Source organism: Microcaecilia unicolor, chromosome 12, assembly GCF_901765095.1.
Source record: "Microcaecilia unicolor chromosome 12, aMicUni1.1, whole genome shotgun sequence".
Classification (NCBI taxonomy): Eukaryota; Metazoa; Chordata; class Amphibia; order Gymnophiona; family Siphonopidae; genus Microcaecilia; species Microcaecilia unicolor.
This window is the reverse complement of record NC_044042.1, coordinates 20855501-20870043: the sequence shown is the minus strand read 5'-3', so window position 1 is coordinate 20870043 and position 14543 is coordinate 20855501. Positions and strand designations below refer to the sequence as shown.

General features: G+C 47.0%; 1 protein-coding gene across 1 annotated transcript in view; it reads right to left on the bottom strand.

Moving 5' to 3' along the window:
* Positions 1-525: 525 nt before the first annotated feature.
* Positions 526-14543, bottom strand: part of SMPD2 (sphingomyelin phosphodiesterase 2) — a 29640-nt gene continuing 15622 nt past the window's right edge. Inside the window, exons 7-11 of the mRNA XM_030221861.1 lie at positions 10487-10569; positions 8109-8241; positions 4767-4871; positions 3975-4131; positions 526-2041 (exon numbers count right to left, since the gene is read on the bottom strand). Of these exons, the coding sequence (XP_030077721.1) occupies positions 1692-2041; positions 3975-4131; positions 4767-4871; positions 8109-8241; positions 10487-10569 (828 nt within the window). The 3' untranslated portion in view covers positions 526-1691. The remainder of the gene's footprint in view (positions 2042-3974; positions 4132-4766; positions 4872-8108; positions 8242-10486; positions 10570-14543) is intronic.

Sequence of the window (14543 nt, the reverse complement as noted above, 5' to 3'; positions counted from 1 at the left end):
GGGCATGCCTAACAGGACGTCCTCAACCCATAATCGAAAGGAACAAGGTCGTCCCTGCCGAACACTTGGACGACTTTACCTGGTCGTGTTTTTCTTACAACCAAGGCACAAAAAGGTGCCCAAAATGACCAGATGACCACCGAAGAGAATTGGGGATGACCTCCCCTTACTCCCCCAGTGGTCATTAACCCCCTCCCACCCTCAAAAAAACATCTTTAAAACTATTGATTGCCAGCCTCTATGCCAGCCTCAGATGTCATACTCAGGTCCATCACAGCAGTATGCAGGTACCTGGTGCAATTTTAGTGGGTGCAGTGCACTTCAGGAAGGCAGACTCAGGCCCATCCCCTCCTACCTGTTACATTTGTGGAGGAAACAGCGAGCCCTCCAAAACCCACCAGAAACCCACTGTACCCACATCTAGGTGCCCTCCTTCACCCATAAGGGCTATGGTAGTGGTGTACAGTTGTGGGTAGTGGGTTTTGGGGGGGTGTTTTGGGTAACTCAGCACACAAGGTAAGGGAGCTATGTATGAAGTCCACTGCAGTGCCCCCTAGGGTGCCCGGTTGGTGTCCTGGCATGTCAGGGGGACCAAGGCACTACAAATGCTCGCTCCTCCTTATCGTTTTCTTGATAATGTGATGGCTGATGAGGAAAATCCATTGAGCTGCTGAGCACTTGGTTTAAAAATAAAATAAAAATATATTTTTTTAAAAACCTTGCATTTGAGGATTGGTTGAAATTAAACAGGAGAAAATATTTTTTTTTTCACTTAACACATAATTTGTTGCTGGAGGATGTGGTGAATGCAGTTAGCCTAGCTAGGTTTAAAAAAAAAGTTCGGCCAAATTCCTAGAGGAAAAGGCCATATATTAGTAAGGTAGACTCAGGGGAAACCATTGCTTATCCAGCACACAATCTCTATATTCACCACTGCTGGAAGCAGGATACCGGGCTTGATGGACCTTTGGTCTGACCCAACATGGCAATTCTTATGTTCTTATATAAAAATAAACCAGTAGACAGTGTGACTTCTAAACAGCCCTCGGTTCAGCCCCCACCCCATACATTTTCTATGAGAAAACTGACAAGTTTACTCCCCCCACCTTCCTGACAAAGGCTTACCACCATATAAGTCTTAGTTCACCTAAGGTCCAGTAATTTAGAAGTAACGAAAAGGAGAGACACACATACTTGACGATCCTGTAAGTCTTTTCTGTGAACTGAGGCTAAAAGCAGGTGACGTCCATTTTCAGCCTTGATCTAATTCTCAACAGTCCAAAGAATAGACAGAAGGGTCTCCCCCCCATCAATGACCTTGTAACCCAATGCCACTCACTGTCTGCCTGAGCAAGGAAAAAGGGTTGTTAGCTCACTCCCTCTTCACTCCCATCCTACCCCCTCTACCTCTGATGTTACTGGGATTTGGGAGGGCTAAAGTGAGAGCAGAACCTACATTGGCCTAGTGATCATTTTCTGTAATGTTAGAATAAAAGCAAAAAGTGACAAGCTATACCCCTCCCCCCTCCAAAAAAATAAAAAATACAGGATAAGGAAAACAGACAATACTGAAAAGAAGTCTGGAAGAAGTTGCGAGTTGGAGGGTAAGATGAACATGTGGTCCCATGCTAGCACTCCTACAGGCAAGTCCAGAAGGTTGGTGGGTTCTGCTGACACCCAAGCTTGATGCTTCAGCCGCAGCTCAGTTTCTCCTGAAGGACCTGCACTGCCAGCCTCATCTGCGCCTCTGTGCCCTGCAGCAACCGGACCTCAATGGTGTGAAACACGTAGACAATGGTGGAGACCAGCAGCACTGCAAAAGCCAGGAAAGCCAACACGTAGAAGGAGAACTTGGGGAAGGTATGTCCCACCTCCGACCCCAGGAAGGAAAGCAGACTCATGCCTCCCTGCAGGAGCAGCAGAAGCAGGCCCAGTACGGCCATGCGGCCTGAAGAATAGCGCTGACTTTCTGCTGTGTGAAGGCCCACCCTCATCTCGGTGCGGGCTTCGTTCACAGTGTCCACCAGCTGCGGGTTAAGCTCTGAAAGAGAAGAACAGGGCAGCCGTGATTACCAGTACCTGCTTCTGTAGGTGGCATCCCTGGTATCTGAACGGATGATAGAATTATTGGGGCCCGATATTCAGCTGCCGGTGACTCGCTGGTGTTATCCCTGGAAATTCATATCCAGCCTCTGGCACTGAATTTCCCGGTATATGGATTTGACGAGAACATAGCGTTTTAAGTGCAATATTCAGCATTTATAACCTGCTATGGCGAACCACATATAGATAGGACTGACTTTTATGTGGTTACCTTGTCCAATTAATGGACCGATGATCAGAAACAAACACAGGCGCTAGAGGCCAATAGAGGTGTATAAAATAATGAGTGGAGTGGAACGGATAGACGTGAAGTGCCTGTTTACACTTTCCAAAAATACTAGGACTAGGGGGCATGCGATGAATTATTTAAAACAAATCGGGGAAAATGTTTCTTCACTCAACATGTAATTCAACTCTGGAATTCGTTGCCAGAATATGTGGTAAAGGCAGTTTAGATTAGCAAAGTTTAAAAAAGGTTTGGACGGCTTCCTAAAAGAAAAGTCCATAGACCGTTATCAAATTGGACTTGGGGAAAATATTTCTGGAACAAGCAGCATAAAATGTTTTGTACTTTTTGGGGGGACCTTGCCAGGTATTTGTGACCTGGATTGGCCACTGTTGGAAACAGGATGCTGGGCTTGATGGACCTTTGGTCTGTCCCAGTATGGCAACACTTATGTACTTAGGATTCTGAATGGAATCTTGCTACTCTTTAGGGTTCTAAATGGAATGTTGCTATTGTTTGGGTTCCTGCCAGGTACTTGTGACCTGAATTGGCCACTGTTGGAAACAGGATGCTGGGTTTGATGGACCTTTGCTCTGTCCCAGTATGGCAATTCTTATGTACTAGTGCCATATTAGCGCCTGTGTTTGCTCCGCCTGATGATCAGAGCCCATGAGCGTAGGTAATAAACGCGCTTGCCGGCTCTGAATGCTAATTGCATGCAAACAAGGGGATCCCACATTCCTACCTCATGATCAGAGCCAAACAAGGGCGTTGCTACTGCTGCAAACCCTACGCCAGCTCGGAGTTGGCGTTAGGGTTTGCAAGGAAGGGAGGGAGGAATGAGGGAGACCCACTGAAGAGGTTTGACAGGTCCTAGCATTTTTGAAAACAATAAAACAAGTGATTCACATCTATCCGTTCCACTCCACTCATTATTTTATAGACCTCTTATCATATCTTCCCTCAGCCGTCTCTTATCTATGCTGAAGAGCCCTAGCCGCTTTAACCTTTCCTCATAGGGAAGTCACGTCATCCCTTTTATCATTTTTGTCATCCTTCTCTAATTCCGCTGTATCTCTTTTGAGATGTGGTAACCAGAACTGCACACAGTTTTCAAGATGCAGTTGCAAAGACATTATAAACAGTCTCATTTTTTTCTTTTCCATTCCTGGACAAAGAATGGGGAGCCCCATGTCTCATAATTTAACTTAAAAATATACATTTCACTAATACGACATACATAATATAACAAAGGGATGATGCAACGAAAATGATTGGGCAGACCCAGAGCAAACTGAGGAACCTCCTTTGGCCACTGCACAGTTAGTCTGTGGATGTTGCAAAAGTCACTAAGCCAGCCAGACAGCAGTTAGGGGGTGCCACCCTGGTTGCAGCACATCCCCAAACCATGATTTCCAAGGGTATGGCAGGGGGGACTAGACTCTTAAGAACCAGGGAGAATGCAGAGCCAGGATGCTGGGCCAGGTGAGTTTTTGGTCCGAGTGGCTATGAGGGTGTTTACGGTCTGTATGTGAGAGACACAGATACGACATCACATCAAACCCTCTGGACCTTTCATGTGAACTAAGCAACAGCAGCTGAATGGCCAGCATGCAGGAGGTCGAGGGATGGTTTGTAGACTTACCTTCTGCCTTGACCGGTGGACCCTCTGCCTGTCCTTGCTTCTCCACAACCAGTGTTGCCATCACTGCCTCATGGTCAGAGTAGGGAATGGTCTTCCCTGGTGCCGTCCCTTTGGTGGTCGTCAGATATTTGCATCTCACCCTGAACTTAGACAAACCCTGGAAACAGAACTCGGGATGTAGATCAAAGTTCTCTAAACCCCCTTGCACCTCCATGTCCACTCATTCAAATAGAAGACCCCAACCGAAACATCTAGAGCACATGGAGACCCAGATAAAAACCCTGGAAACTCCTTCTAAATCTCCCATGGGTTCCCCTAGGCTTAAGGGATGATTCAAACAGCCAAACCAGGAGCAGTTCACAGGTTACGTAACATTTTGCAGTTACACAGCAAACCAAGGCAGATAAAGACCTCCTATGCCTTCCCTTGCTCTTGCAATTGACCATCGCCATTCACCCAGTACAGACCAGAATAGAGTTCTTGAAACCAGGTTCAATAATGATTCACAGATGATCTGGAGTAACTTGGGTCAATGGCACACCATGTGGCCAAGCAAGAGAATTACAACTGTCCTCCCTTTATGTAGTTACCTTGGCCAGTTAAGTGCTGAACCTTAGGAATTAACCGGTCAAGTGCTGAATATTGGGAATTAACCGGTCAAGTGCTGACTCCGCCCCCAGAACACCCTCAAAGTAGCCGGTTTCACGTTGGCTCCTATAGGGAGTTATCTAGAACAGCTGTTCCAAGGGAGGAGAGCCACCAGTTCTGTGGCACTGTTCAGAAATCCTTTACCTTGTACAGGATATAGTCGATGCGAATTCCATGAGGAAATGGCTCCAGCTCCTTTTGGCTGGAGTAGCAGTTATTGGGCAGCAAGGTACATCCATCCTGGGAGCCCTGAGAAGAAAGACACCACCAATTTCAGATTAGGGGTTCTCAACCCCAGTCCTCAGGACACACCCAACTAGTCAGGTTTTCATAATACTCACAATGAATATGCATGAAATAAGGAAAGGAAAGGGGAGAAAGGGGATGGGATTTGATATATTGCCTTTCTGTGGTTACAATCAAAGTGGTTTACATATTATATACAGATACTTATTTTGTACCTTGCCCAGAGTCACAAGGAGCTGCAGTTCCCCAGGATCAAAGTCTGCTGCACTAACCACCAGGCTACTCCTTCACTAGCAACATTCCATGTAGAATCTCATACAGTAGCAACATTCCAGAATCTTGTTAATGGGACTTGATATACCGCCTTTCTGAGGTTTTTGCAACTACATTCAAAGCGGTTTACATATATTCAGGTACTTATTTTATACCAGGGGCAATGGAGGGTTAAGTGACTTGCCCAGAGTCACAAGGAACTGCAGTGGGAATTGAACTCAGTTCCCCAGGATCAAAGTCCACTGCACTAACCACTAGGCTACTCCTCCACTAGCAACATTCCATGTAGAATCTCAAATAGGGAAATGGAAATGGGACTTGATATATCACCTTTCTGTGGTTTTTGCAACTACATTCAAAGCACTTTACATATTATGCACAGGTTCATGTTTTGTACCTGGGGCAATGGAAGGTTAAGTGACCTGCCCAGAATCAAGGTGCTGCAGTGGGAATCGAACCCAGTTCCCCAGCTTCAGGCAGCTGCACTAACCACAAGGCTACTTCTCCACTCCAAATAGATTTGCACACAACGGAGCCAGTGCATTCATTGTGGATATCTCAAAAACCAGACTGGCGTGGTGTGTTTTAAGGAATGGGTTGAGAACCCATTGTCTAGAGCAGTGGGTCTCTCAACCCAGTCCTCGGGGTACACCCAGCCCCGTCAGGTTTTCAGAATATCCACAATGAATATGCATGAAAGATTTGCACACTGAGGAGGCAGTGCATGCAAATTTCTCTCGTGTGTATTCCCTGTGGATATGCCATGATGAATATACATGAGATCAATATGCAAACAACTAAAGCAGTACATGCATATCGATTGTGTAAACCCTGATAACCCGACTGGGTTGTGGCTGTTGACAATGGTTGACCACCCCTGTTCTAAACATTTACCTACAGCAGCTCCTGCTGGTAAAGAAACTTAAAAGGACTACTTGGTATAAAGAAATCAGCTGGAAGAGGTCTGGATGGGAAGGGTGGTAAGCTCCCACATTAATACAGCTGGAAAAGTTCTGAGCAGAGTGTAGCTACCACCGAGCGATCCTGGCAACATGCCCAGAGCTGTCCAATGATAGGGGCCACCTGTAGTTGAACTCCTATCCCCTTAACAGTTTCAGCATCCCTCCCATCCTCTGTGCTCTCCCCCCTCCAGCTGCGAAAGGGTCTATCATCTCCCTGTCCCGCCAACGCAAGTGGGCTGCCAGTAGAGGCGGCAATAAAAACTGGCTGCCTCCAGTCCGGCTCCATCAGGGCCTTTCCTGGGCAGTATTCCACCTCTCTGATGCAGCTTTCTGTGCATGGGATGTAGCACGGGAAAAGCCCTGGTGGGGCCAAGATGGAAGTAGCCAGTTTTCAGTGCTGCCTCTACCAGCGACCCACTTGAGTTGGGAGGACTGGTGGTGGTGGTGAGGGGATGATGGAAAGATGCCAGATATGGGGGGGGGGGGGGGGGGGGGGGAGGGGGAGGGGAGAGAGTGAGACTGCTTTCTGAGACCTGGAGCAACGAGGACTAGGGAAGAGAGTGAGACTGCTCTCTGAGACCTGGAGCAAAATACAGGGGGAGAGAGAGGGGGGGGAGGGGGGGAAGAAAGAGAGAGGAGGGGGAAGAGAGAGAGAGAGAGAGAGAAGGGGGAGAGAGTGAGAGATGTTGGACCGGGGGGAGGGGGAGAGTGACACTGGACCAATGGAGGGAGGGGAGGATAAAGGAGATGCCGGAGGATGGGAAGAGAACAAACAGAAGTAGGAAAAGATAGGGACACAGTCTGTGCATTGAGAAAGCATAGGAACAAGGATGCAGAGAGGTGATGCTGGACAGAATAAAAAAAAGGAGTACAGAGGAAAGATGCTGACTATGGAGGGAGGATAGGGCCAGGACGAACAGAGACGAAGAGAAACATGAATGTTGGACACAGAGATGTCAAAAAGGACAGGAGATCCTTGGACAAGAGTTAAGGAAAAAGAGAAAAGCAGAAAAGAGACACTGGGACGAAACCAATACACAGACAACAAAAGGTAGGAAAAAATGTTTTGTTTTTTTTATCTGACTTAATTGTAATATATCAGCTTTGGAAAACGTGCATCTCTGATATCTTGCATTTCAGTTTCTATTTCTATCACTGTGACAGGTTTTCTATGTAGGTCTGGAATGTGTTTAAGTTTCTTCTCCCCCCTCCCCTGCTCCTGGTCCCCACTATCTTGGAGGACATAGTGTTACAGGGGGGGCCTATCTTAATTTTTCCACCCAGGGAACATTCAGTCCCAGCTATGCCCCTGAGCCTCTGAGCTCCCACGTTAATACAGCTGGAAGAGATCTGGATGGGAAGATCAGTGCGCTCCTGTTTTAACAACAATACTAACTCCTGCCAAAACAGGCCAAGTACAGAAGATAAGCAAGGTTTATCTCCCCTCTCTGAACAATGAGGGAAAGCAGGGGCGGACTGACCATTCAGGCAACCGAGCAGTGCCCGAGGGCTCACCGTACACTACAGCCCTCCCCGGTCCTACCTTTAAAAGACACGCTGCTGGTGATCTAGTGGCCTGTGCGGGAGGGGGGGGGGGGGGTGGACGGACATGTTCTTTCCTGCCCGGCACCGCTGTATTTTAAAAATGGTGGCCAAGACTCCCTGTGGAAGTCTCGCAAGACTGTTGAGACTACCACGGGAAGTCTCAGCTGCCATTTTGAAAACATGGCGGTGCTGGCAGGCAGGGGAATAGCGGCAGCGCAGCGGGCAGGAAAGAACATCCCCCCATCCCCCCCACAGACACCACCAGACCACTTCAGGTAGGATCGGGGCAGCAGCAAGGCGGTGGGGAGGGTGTCGTTCGGGGGGGGGGGGGGGGGGCCCAGACCACCCTCAGTCCGCCCCTGAGGGAAAAGCATGTGAAACCTTTAGTGTGTGGAGGGGAGAGCGGACTGAGGGGTACATTTAAAAGCGATAAAAAAAACATGACTGCTCATTCGTTCACCTCAAACCGTTCCGTCTCTACAAAGGCATCATGAAGCCCTGTCCACTCACGCAGCAGTCTCATGCCCAGGTCTCCAGGATGCATGTTCATATCTCCAGCTATTATCAACACATCTGCTCCCTTTGAAGTGTGTCTGAAAGAAAGGCCCAGAGTCACATTGCTGGAGACAAAAATACAAAAACTCACACTGTACTCTGAGCCCAATCTCTGATTAGGGACCTGAAGCGTTTCATTGCAGCCAGAATATCGGAGAATTGTGCACCAGCATCACTCTTTACCGCAGGGGTTCTCAACCCAAACCCACAATGAATACACATGAGACAGATTATTAGCATACAACGGAAGCATGGCATGCAAATCTCTCTCATGCATATTCCTTGTGGATCCTTCAAAAACCACAACGACGAGAACTGGAAATGGCCCAAAGAGCAACGTGCAGCCAAAAAAACCCCTTCAAAAAGGTCCTTTATTAACAACAGTTCACAAAACATTTCGAAGACCTTTCTGGCCGCACGCTGCTCTTCTGGCCACCTCCACTGTTTCTTGCTGTGCTTCAAGGCGTGAGATTGAGATACGAAAAAAACGAAGAGGGAACAAAAACTAGACGGAGCTGAGTGTGCTCCAAGGACTGGGTCGAGAACCCCTGCTTTAGAGCGTCTGCCACTGGGACAAGGAAACACAAGTCCCTCACTCCTTTTCTGTCCCTTATATTTATCTTACTATTTATAAACTTTTATATAAAATTCATCAATTCATTCTAAGGTTTATCGATTTTTATTCAGGATCAAAGAACCCAACATCTAACAACTGAACAACAAGTCTAGCAAAAAAACTGGGTAACATATGATCCCATTTTATGAAAAACCTCCCACTACCACCCTTCCCCCACAACCCTATTTTCCCATTCGAGTTTTAACGGTTTTATTCAGGTTTCATCGACTCATTCTAAACAATTAACCACAAAACCTAGACTATCTTCAAAACAAACAGCATCAATTTAACTGTAAACAATTTTTATTGAACAAATGAATAAAGTACAGAAATTCAAACAGAAACATGTGTTGGTCAATATTTTTACAATTTTCATTTCTAACTGAAACCCCCCACCTCCCACCCCATCCTGTCCTGTTTAACAATTTTATTCCGGATCAAACAAATCCAACATCAAACAATTAATCAACAAGGCAACAAAAAAAATCATACAGCAAAAGTCGGATAACCCGTGAGCCCAGTTTTGTTTGTGAGAAACTCCCGCACCCTCCCCCCTTATTACCTAACTTCCTGTCAAATATGACAGGTACACACAAGATCACCCCTCTCTCCCTCCAACCCTGCAAGACCCGTGACTTAAACATAAGCTGAGATGACCCGGAACCTGAACTCTTATGACCCTAGGACATCTGTAAAAGGAAGTATCCAGTAGTCCCAAACCACCCTCACCCACCCAAGCAGAGAAGCACAAAAGTACCCCCAATAGAACAGTACCAACTTAGGAAACACTCTGAAACCTGTTCAATACTGCACTTCTTGCTTTATGGGAGATGTTGAAAATGACAATTCCAAATAGACATAAAAGCCCTTCTTCCCCTTGGGGAATTCCTAACAGCCCTTGTCTCCCATAACATAAAGGACAGCATCAATTTAAAACTATCTCACCGTAGCTATAGACACCATCTGCTATATCCAACTTTGCATATCGACCCCATACTTTCATCACACCCTGTGCTAGATTCATACTAAACTTCTCAGAAGATACGATGAATACCAGGGGCGTAGCCAGCCTTCCGTGGGGGAGGGGTCCAGAGCCCGGGGGGAGGGGGCACATTTTAGCCCTCCCCCCGGCGCTGCCCCCCCCCTCCCGTCGCAAACCCGCCGCCGCTGCAGCCTACCTTTACTTTTGCTGGCGGGGGATCCCACTCCCCGCCAGCCGACGTCTTCTTCTCAGTCGCTTCCTGCTCTTCAATTTGTTTGCTGACGTCCTGCACGTTCAGGACGTCAGCAAACAAATTGAAGAGCAGGGAGGACTGAGAAGACGTCAGCTGGCGGGAGTGGGATCCCCCGCCAGCAAAAGTAAAGGTAGGCGGCGGCGGGGGCGGGTTCGCCGGGAGGGGGGTCCTGGGGTGAATCTGCGGGGGCCCCGGCCCCCTCAGGCCCCATGTAGCTACGCCACTGATAAATACGCCTCCTCACTTGTGTCTTAAGTTGCTTTTGAAAACCCTTTATATCCATCACAAACCTAAGAAACTGAAGCAACAAATTCCAAAGACAAAGCCCCATGGCAGAGCACAATCTAGCGCTCACACACCGTGCTCCATGACTAACATCCTGCTAAGGGAGAAGAAGATACAGCAGAGCAGATCCTGGACCTCCCAACTCACCGAATGAACTGGCCAAGTTCCCAAGCCTGCAGCACTCGATGCGGGAGATACCTGTCCTTCTCTCGGGAATACTCGGCATGGAGCTGGAAGAAAAACGCACAGAAGGTTGGGGGGGGCTGAACAAGTTATGAATTCTGATTAGTTGCACGTGGTAAGCATTGCTCCCTCTAAGCTGTGTGGGAGTCCTCCACCTACAGTCCTGCCAGCAGGTGGTGCTGTTTCACTATCACACTTTCAATAGTGAGGGACAGGCCAGCTCTGCAGGATTCCAGGGAGCCTGCTTGCCCCAAGCAATTGAAAGCACAATATTGAAGTACTACCCCCTACTGGCAGTAATACAGGTGGAGAACTCCCACATAGCTTGCAAAGGTTTTCAACCCAGTCCTCGGGGCACACCCAGTCAGTCGGGGTTTTCAGGATCTGTCTCAATGGGGATATCCTGAAAACCCCGACTGGCTGGGTGTGCACCGAGGACTGGGTTGAAAACCCCTGGAGAGGAAACAGTGGTGGTGAGAAGAGAAAACATTTCAGAAGTGAACTAAAGAGAGAGGAAGTTACAAATCCTGGTTTACATCTATGCACGGCCAGACTTTCACAAGCCCTTATCTGTACAGCAGCTGCCACTCTATGGACAAGTGACCCCTCCGCTAATTTTCAGTGGTACTATTACGATAGTTCTTCATAGCCACCTTGGGCATGTTTTCTTTAAGTAGCAAATACATTTTATAAATGAACACGTGTTTTTGAAGGGGGAAAGAAGTGACTATGGCAACAACTGACCAGGACGGTTCGAAGCTTGCTATGTCAAAGTCCTCCTTCACTTGCTCTTTTATCCTTTGACTCTGCTTATGAGCTGTCCAACCTCAACAAAGAAGCACATTTTCACACCCAGGTTATAAACTAGGGCCAGTTACATTCGTAAGTTAACTGGCAAATTATCTAACTGGCAGCAAGAACCAATAATCGTCAATGACTGGTGCTAACCACTGACCAATTTTGTAGCCGCCCTCAAAACTGGTAAGTGGTCTCTGTCATAAAGCATATGGGGACAGATTTAAGGCTATCAAACATTGGAAGAAAGGCGGAAGAGAGGAGATACGAGATGCTTAAATACCTCTGTGGCATTAATGTACAGGAGATGAGTCTCTTTCAAATGAGGGAAAACTCTGGAATGAAAGGGCACAGGATGGTTACAGGCTCAGGAGTAATCTAAGGAAATATTTTTCACAGAACGGGTGGTGGATGCATAGAATCGCCTCCCGGTGGAGGTGGTGGAGACGAGGCCAATAGCCCCGTTCACTAAAATCCTAGAAATCAACGTCAGCAGACAATCTACTGCATATATAGAAACATTTTCAACACTACATCAATCACAAATTCGGTTTCAGAACCGCGCACAGCATGGAAACCTTACTGCTCGCCATGACCACATATATCAAACTAGGAGACTGGGATGTTTGACCACAGAAACCAAACTCTGGAAAGGTGGATTCTTCAAGAAACAAATGTTTATTAAATCAAAAGACTTGACACAAACGTTGTGTTTCGGCCGCTAGGCCTGCATCAGGAGTTGCCAAACGCCGAAATTTTACTCATCGCTCACTGTGTTTTTTTGCGAAGGTCTTTTTAATGACCAACTTTATTCAATATTTCACTACATCCGTGCATCAGATGCTCTCCACTAACTGAGACTCCTGATGCAGGCCTAGCGGCCGAAACACAACGTTTGTGTCGAGTCTTTTGATTTAATAAACGTTTGTTTCTTGAAGAATCCACCTTTCCAGTGTTTGGTTTCTGTGGTCAAATATCCCACTCTCTCTTCTATTTTGTGTTTCTCCGTGGGACGTTCGAGTTCTCCGCCTTCGGCGGATTATCCTGAACACATATATCAAACAACATCTCTGCAGGGGCGATCAAGTGGTCCTACTCCAGTTTGACATATCTGCAGCTTTCGACGCTGTAGATCACACTGTATTGCTTAAGCGGCTTGATCGAATAGGCATATCCGGCCCCTGTCTTCAACTGGTTCGAGTTCCTAACAGGATCTACTCAGTCAAGCAAAACCAACATATCTCACACTCCTGGCTCCTGGGATGTGGTGTGCCTCAAGTCTCCCCTCTCTCACCCATCCTCTTCAATTTAAGGCCTCACTGGGATCTTTACACCTAGGCCTAGGCGAACTCCTACTGTCCTATGCCGATGACATCCTGCTTCTAATATTGCGAGATCAAAATCAAGATCCCACTCAATCCATCACAAAGGGTCTGAATGACACTCAGAAGTGGGCCCTGACAAGTAAACTGAAACCAAGTCCGCAAAAAAAACAAAATCCTTCGGTTCCAAAATCCAGGTACCTACTTCAATTATCAGTAGACAAAGACACAGCACTCGCTGTCCACTCCAACTCCTCCCTGACAATCTCCTCCCACATTAACCATCTCTGGAAAGCTACCCTGTTCAAAATGAGAAAGCTTCAACTAATAAGGTCACAGTTCAACCAGAACGCCTTCACACTCCTGGCCCAAATGCTAACCCCGCCACGTGTCAGGGGAGATTTTTCCATTCATGTAAGACTCTTTGATTATTGATGAACAAGAGACTCAAGGTGGTCACATTGGCGGCTTCATATGCCGGCTGAAGAGCTATCCAACCCCTCGTTCAGGTAAGTGGATTTTATTTTATTATTTTAGTATTTCGGATTATCAAAACTATTACTGGTGCAATGATTGAATGAGGGGTCAAGAGCTTCAATAGTGCCAATAGCTATATCAGCTGACACCACCACTGATTACTGAGCACTTATTATCCATATTCTCTATATTTTATTGTTAAGTATTTGACAATTGCATGATTGAGTTTATTTATTTATTACATTTGTATCTCGCGCTTTCCCACTCAAAGCAGGCTCAATGCGGCCTACATAGTAATAGTAGTAGTAATATTACAGAGTATTGATGGAGAAGATGTAAGTGAAGTATGGCAGAATAATAAAAGAAATAGGGTAGGTAGAGATGGGTGAGGGAGAAAGGAATGAGCATGGGATAGGTGAACATGGGAGGAGGGGTAATGGAGTCAGGAGGGATGGGTAGATGGGTTCATAAGATTAGTTTGGGTTAATTGGACAGGCTTGTTTGAATAGGGTTTTTAGTGATTTCCGGAAGGATAGTCACTGATAGATCGGATGGGTCTGGGGAGGGCATTCCATAGTTGGCTGCCTAAGAAGAGTTTATCATTAAAACTTACTCTTCACTGGATATTAAAACACTAGTAAAAAAGGCCCGTTTCCTAAACCAATGAAACAGGCGCTAGCAAGTGGTTTTTTTTGTGTGTGTGTGTATGTGTCACAGAGTTATTTTGTGTGTGTGTGAGTGTGTAAGGGTGCGGTGTGTGTGCAGGTTGTTGATGTATGTCTTTTTTTGTTTTGTTTTGTTTTTTTGGTTGGGGGTTGGGGGATGTGCTATGCTGTGCTGGCAAAGTGGGTTGGATTGGTGTGTGGCTTTGAGGGTGTGTTTCTGTTGTATTGTGTGTGTGTGGTTTTGTCTGTCAAGGAGGTTTGTGGAGGGGGTCTTTCTGTTGGTGAAATGTAAATGTGGTTGTAGGGGGGTCAGCCTTTGTTGAGTGTTGTTTTTTTTTCCATGGGTTTTTTTTTGTGTTGTGCTGAGGCAGCAGTGTTGTTTTAGATGGGCGGAAGGTAGAGGAGCACGTTCTTTGTCTGTCGGTATTTTTTGGCCGTTTCAGGGCTGCTGTAGGGGAATGCTGGAAGAGAAATGTGCTGTTGGAAGCAGCGCCATCTTTTTCCATTGGGCTGGGGTTCTGGGCATCCTGGAGGTGGGTGACGGCTTGCCTGAGGACGGGGATGGTTGTTTTAAGTTGGCGGAAGGGAGAAGAGCACGGTCTCCGGCCGTCGGGGGGTGATCCGGTATGTTTGGTCCATTTCAGGCCGGTTGCAGGGGAATGCTGGAACATTTATGCGCTGCAGGAATCAGCGCCGTCTTTTTCCGGGTGCTCGGAGAATCCCCGAGGTGGGAGACAGCTTGCCTGAGGCTGAGGATGGTTG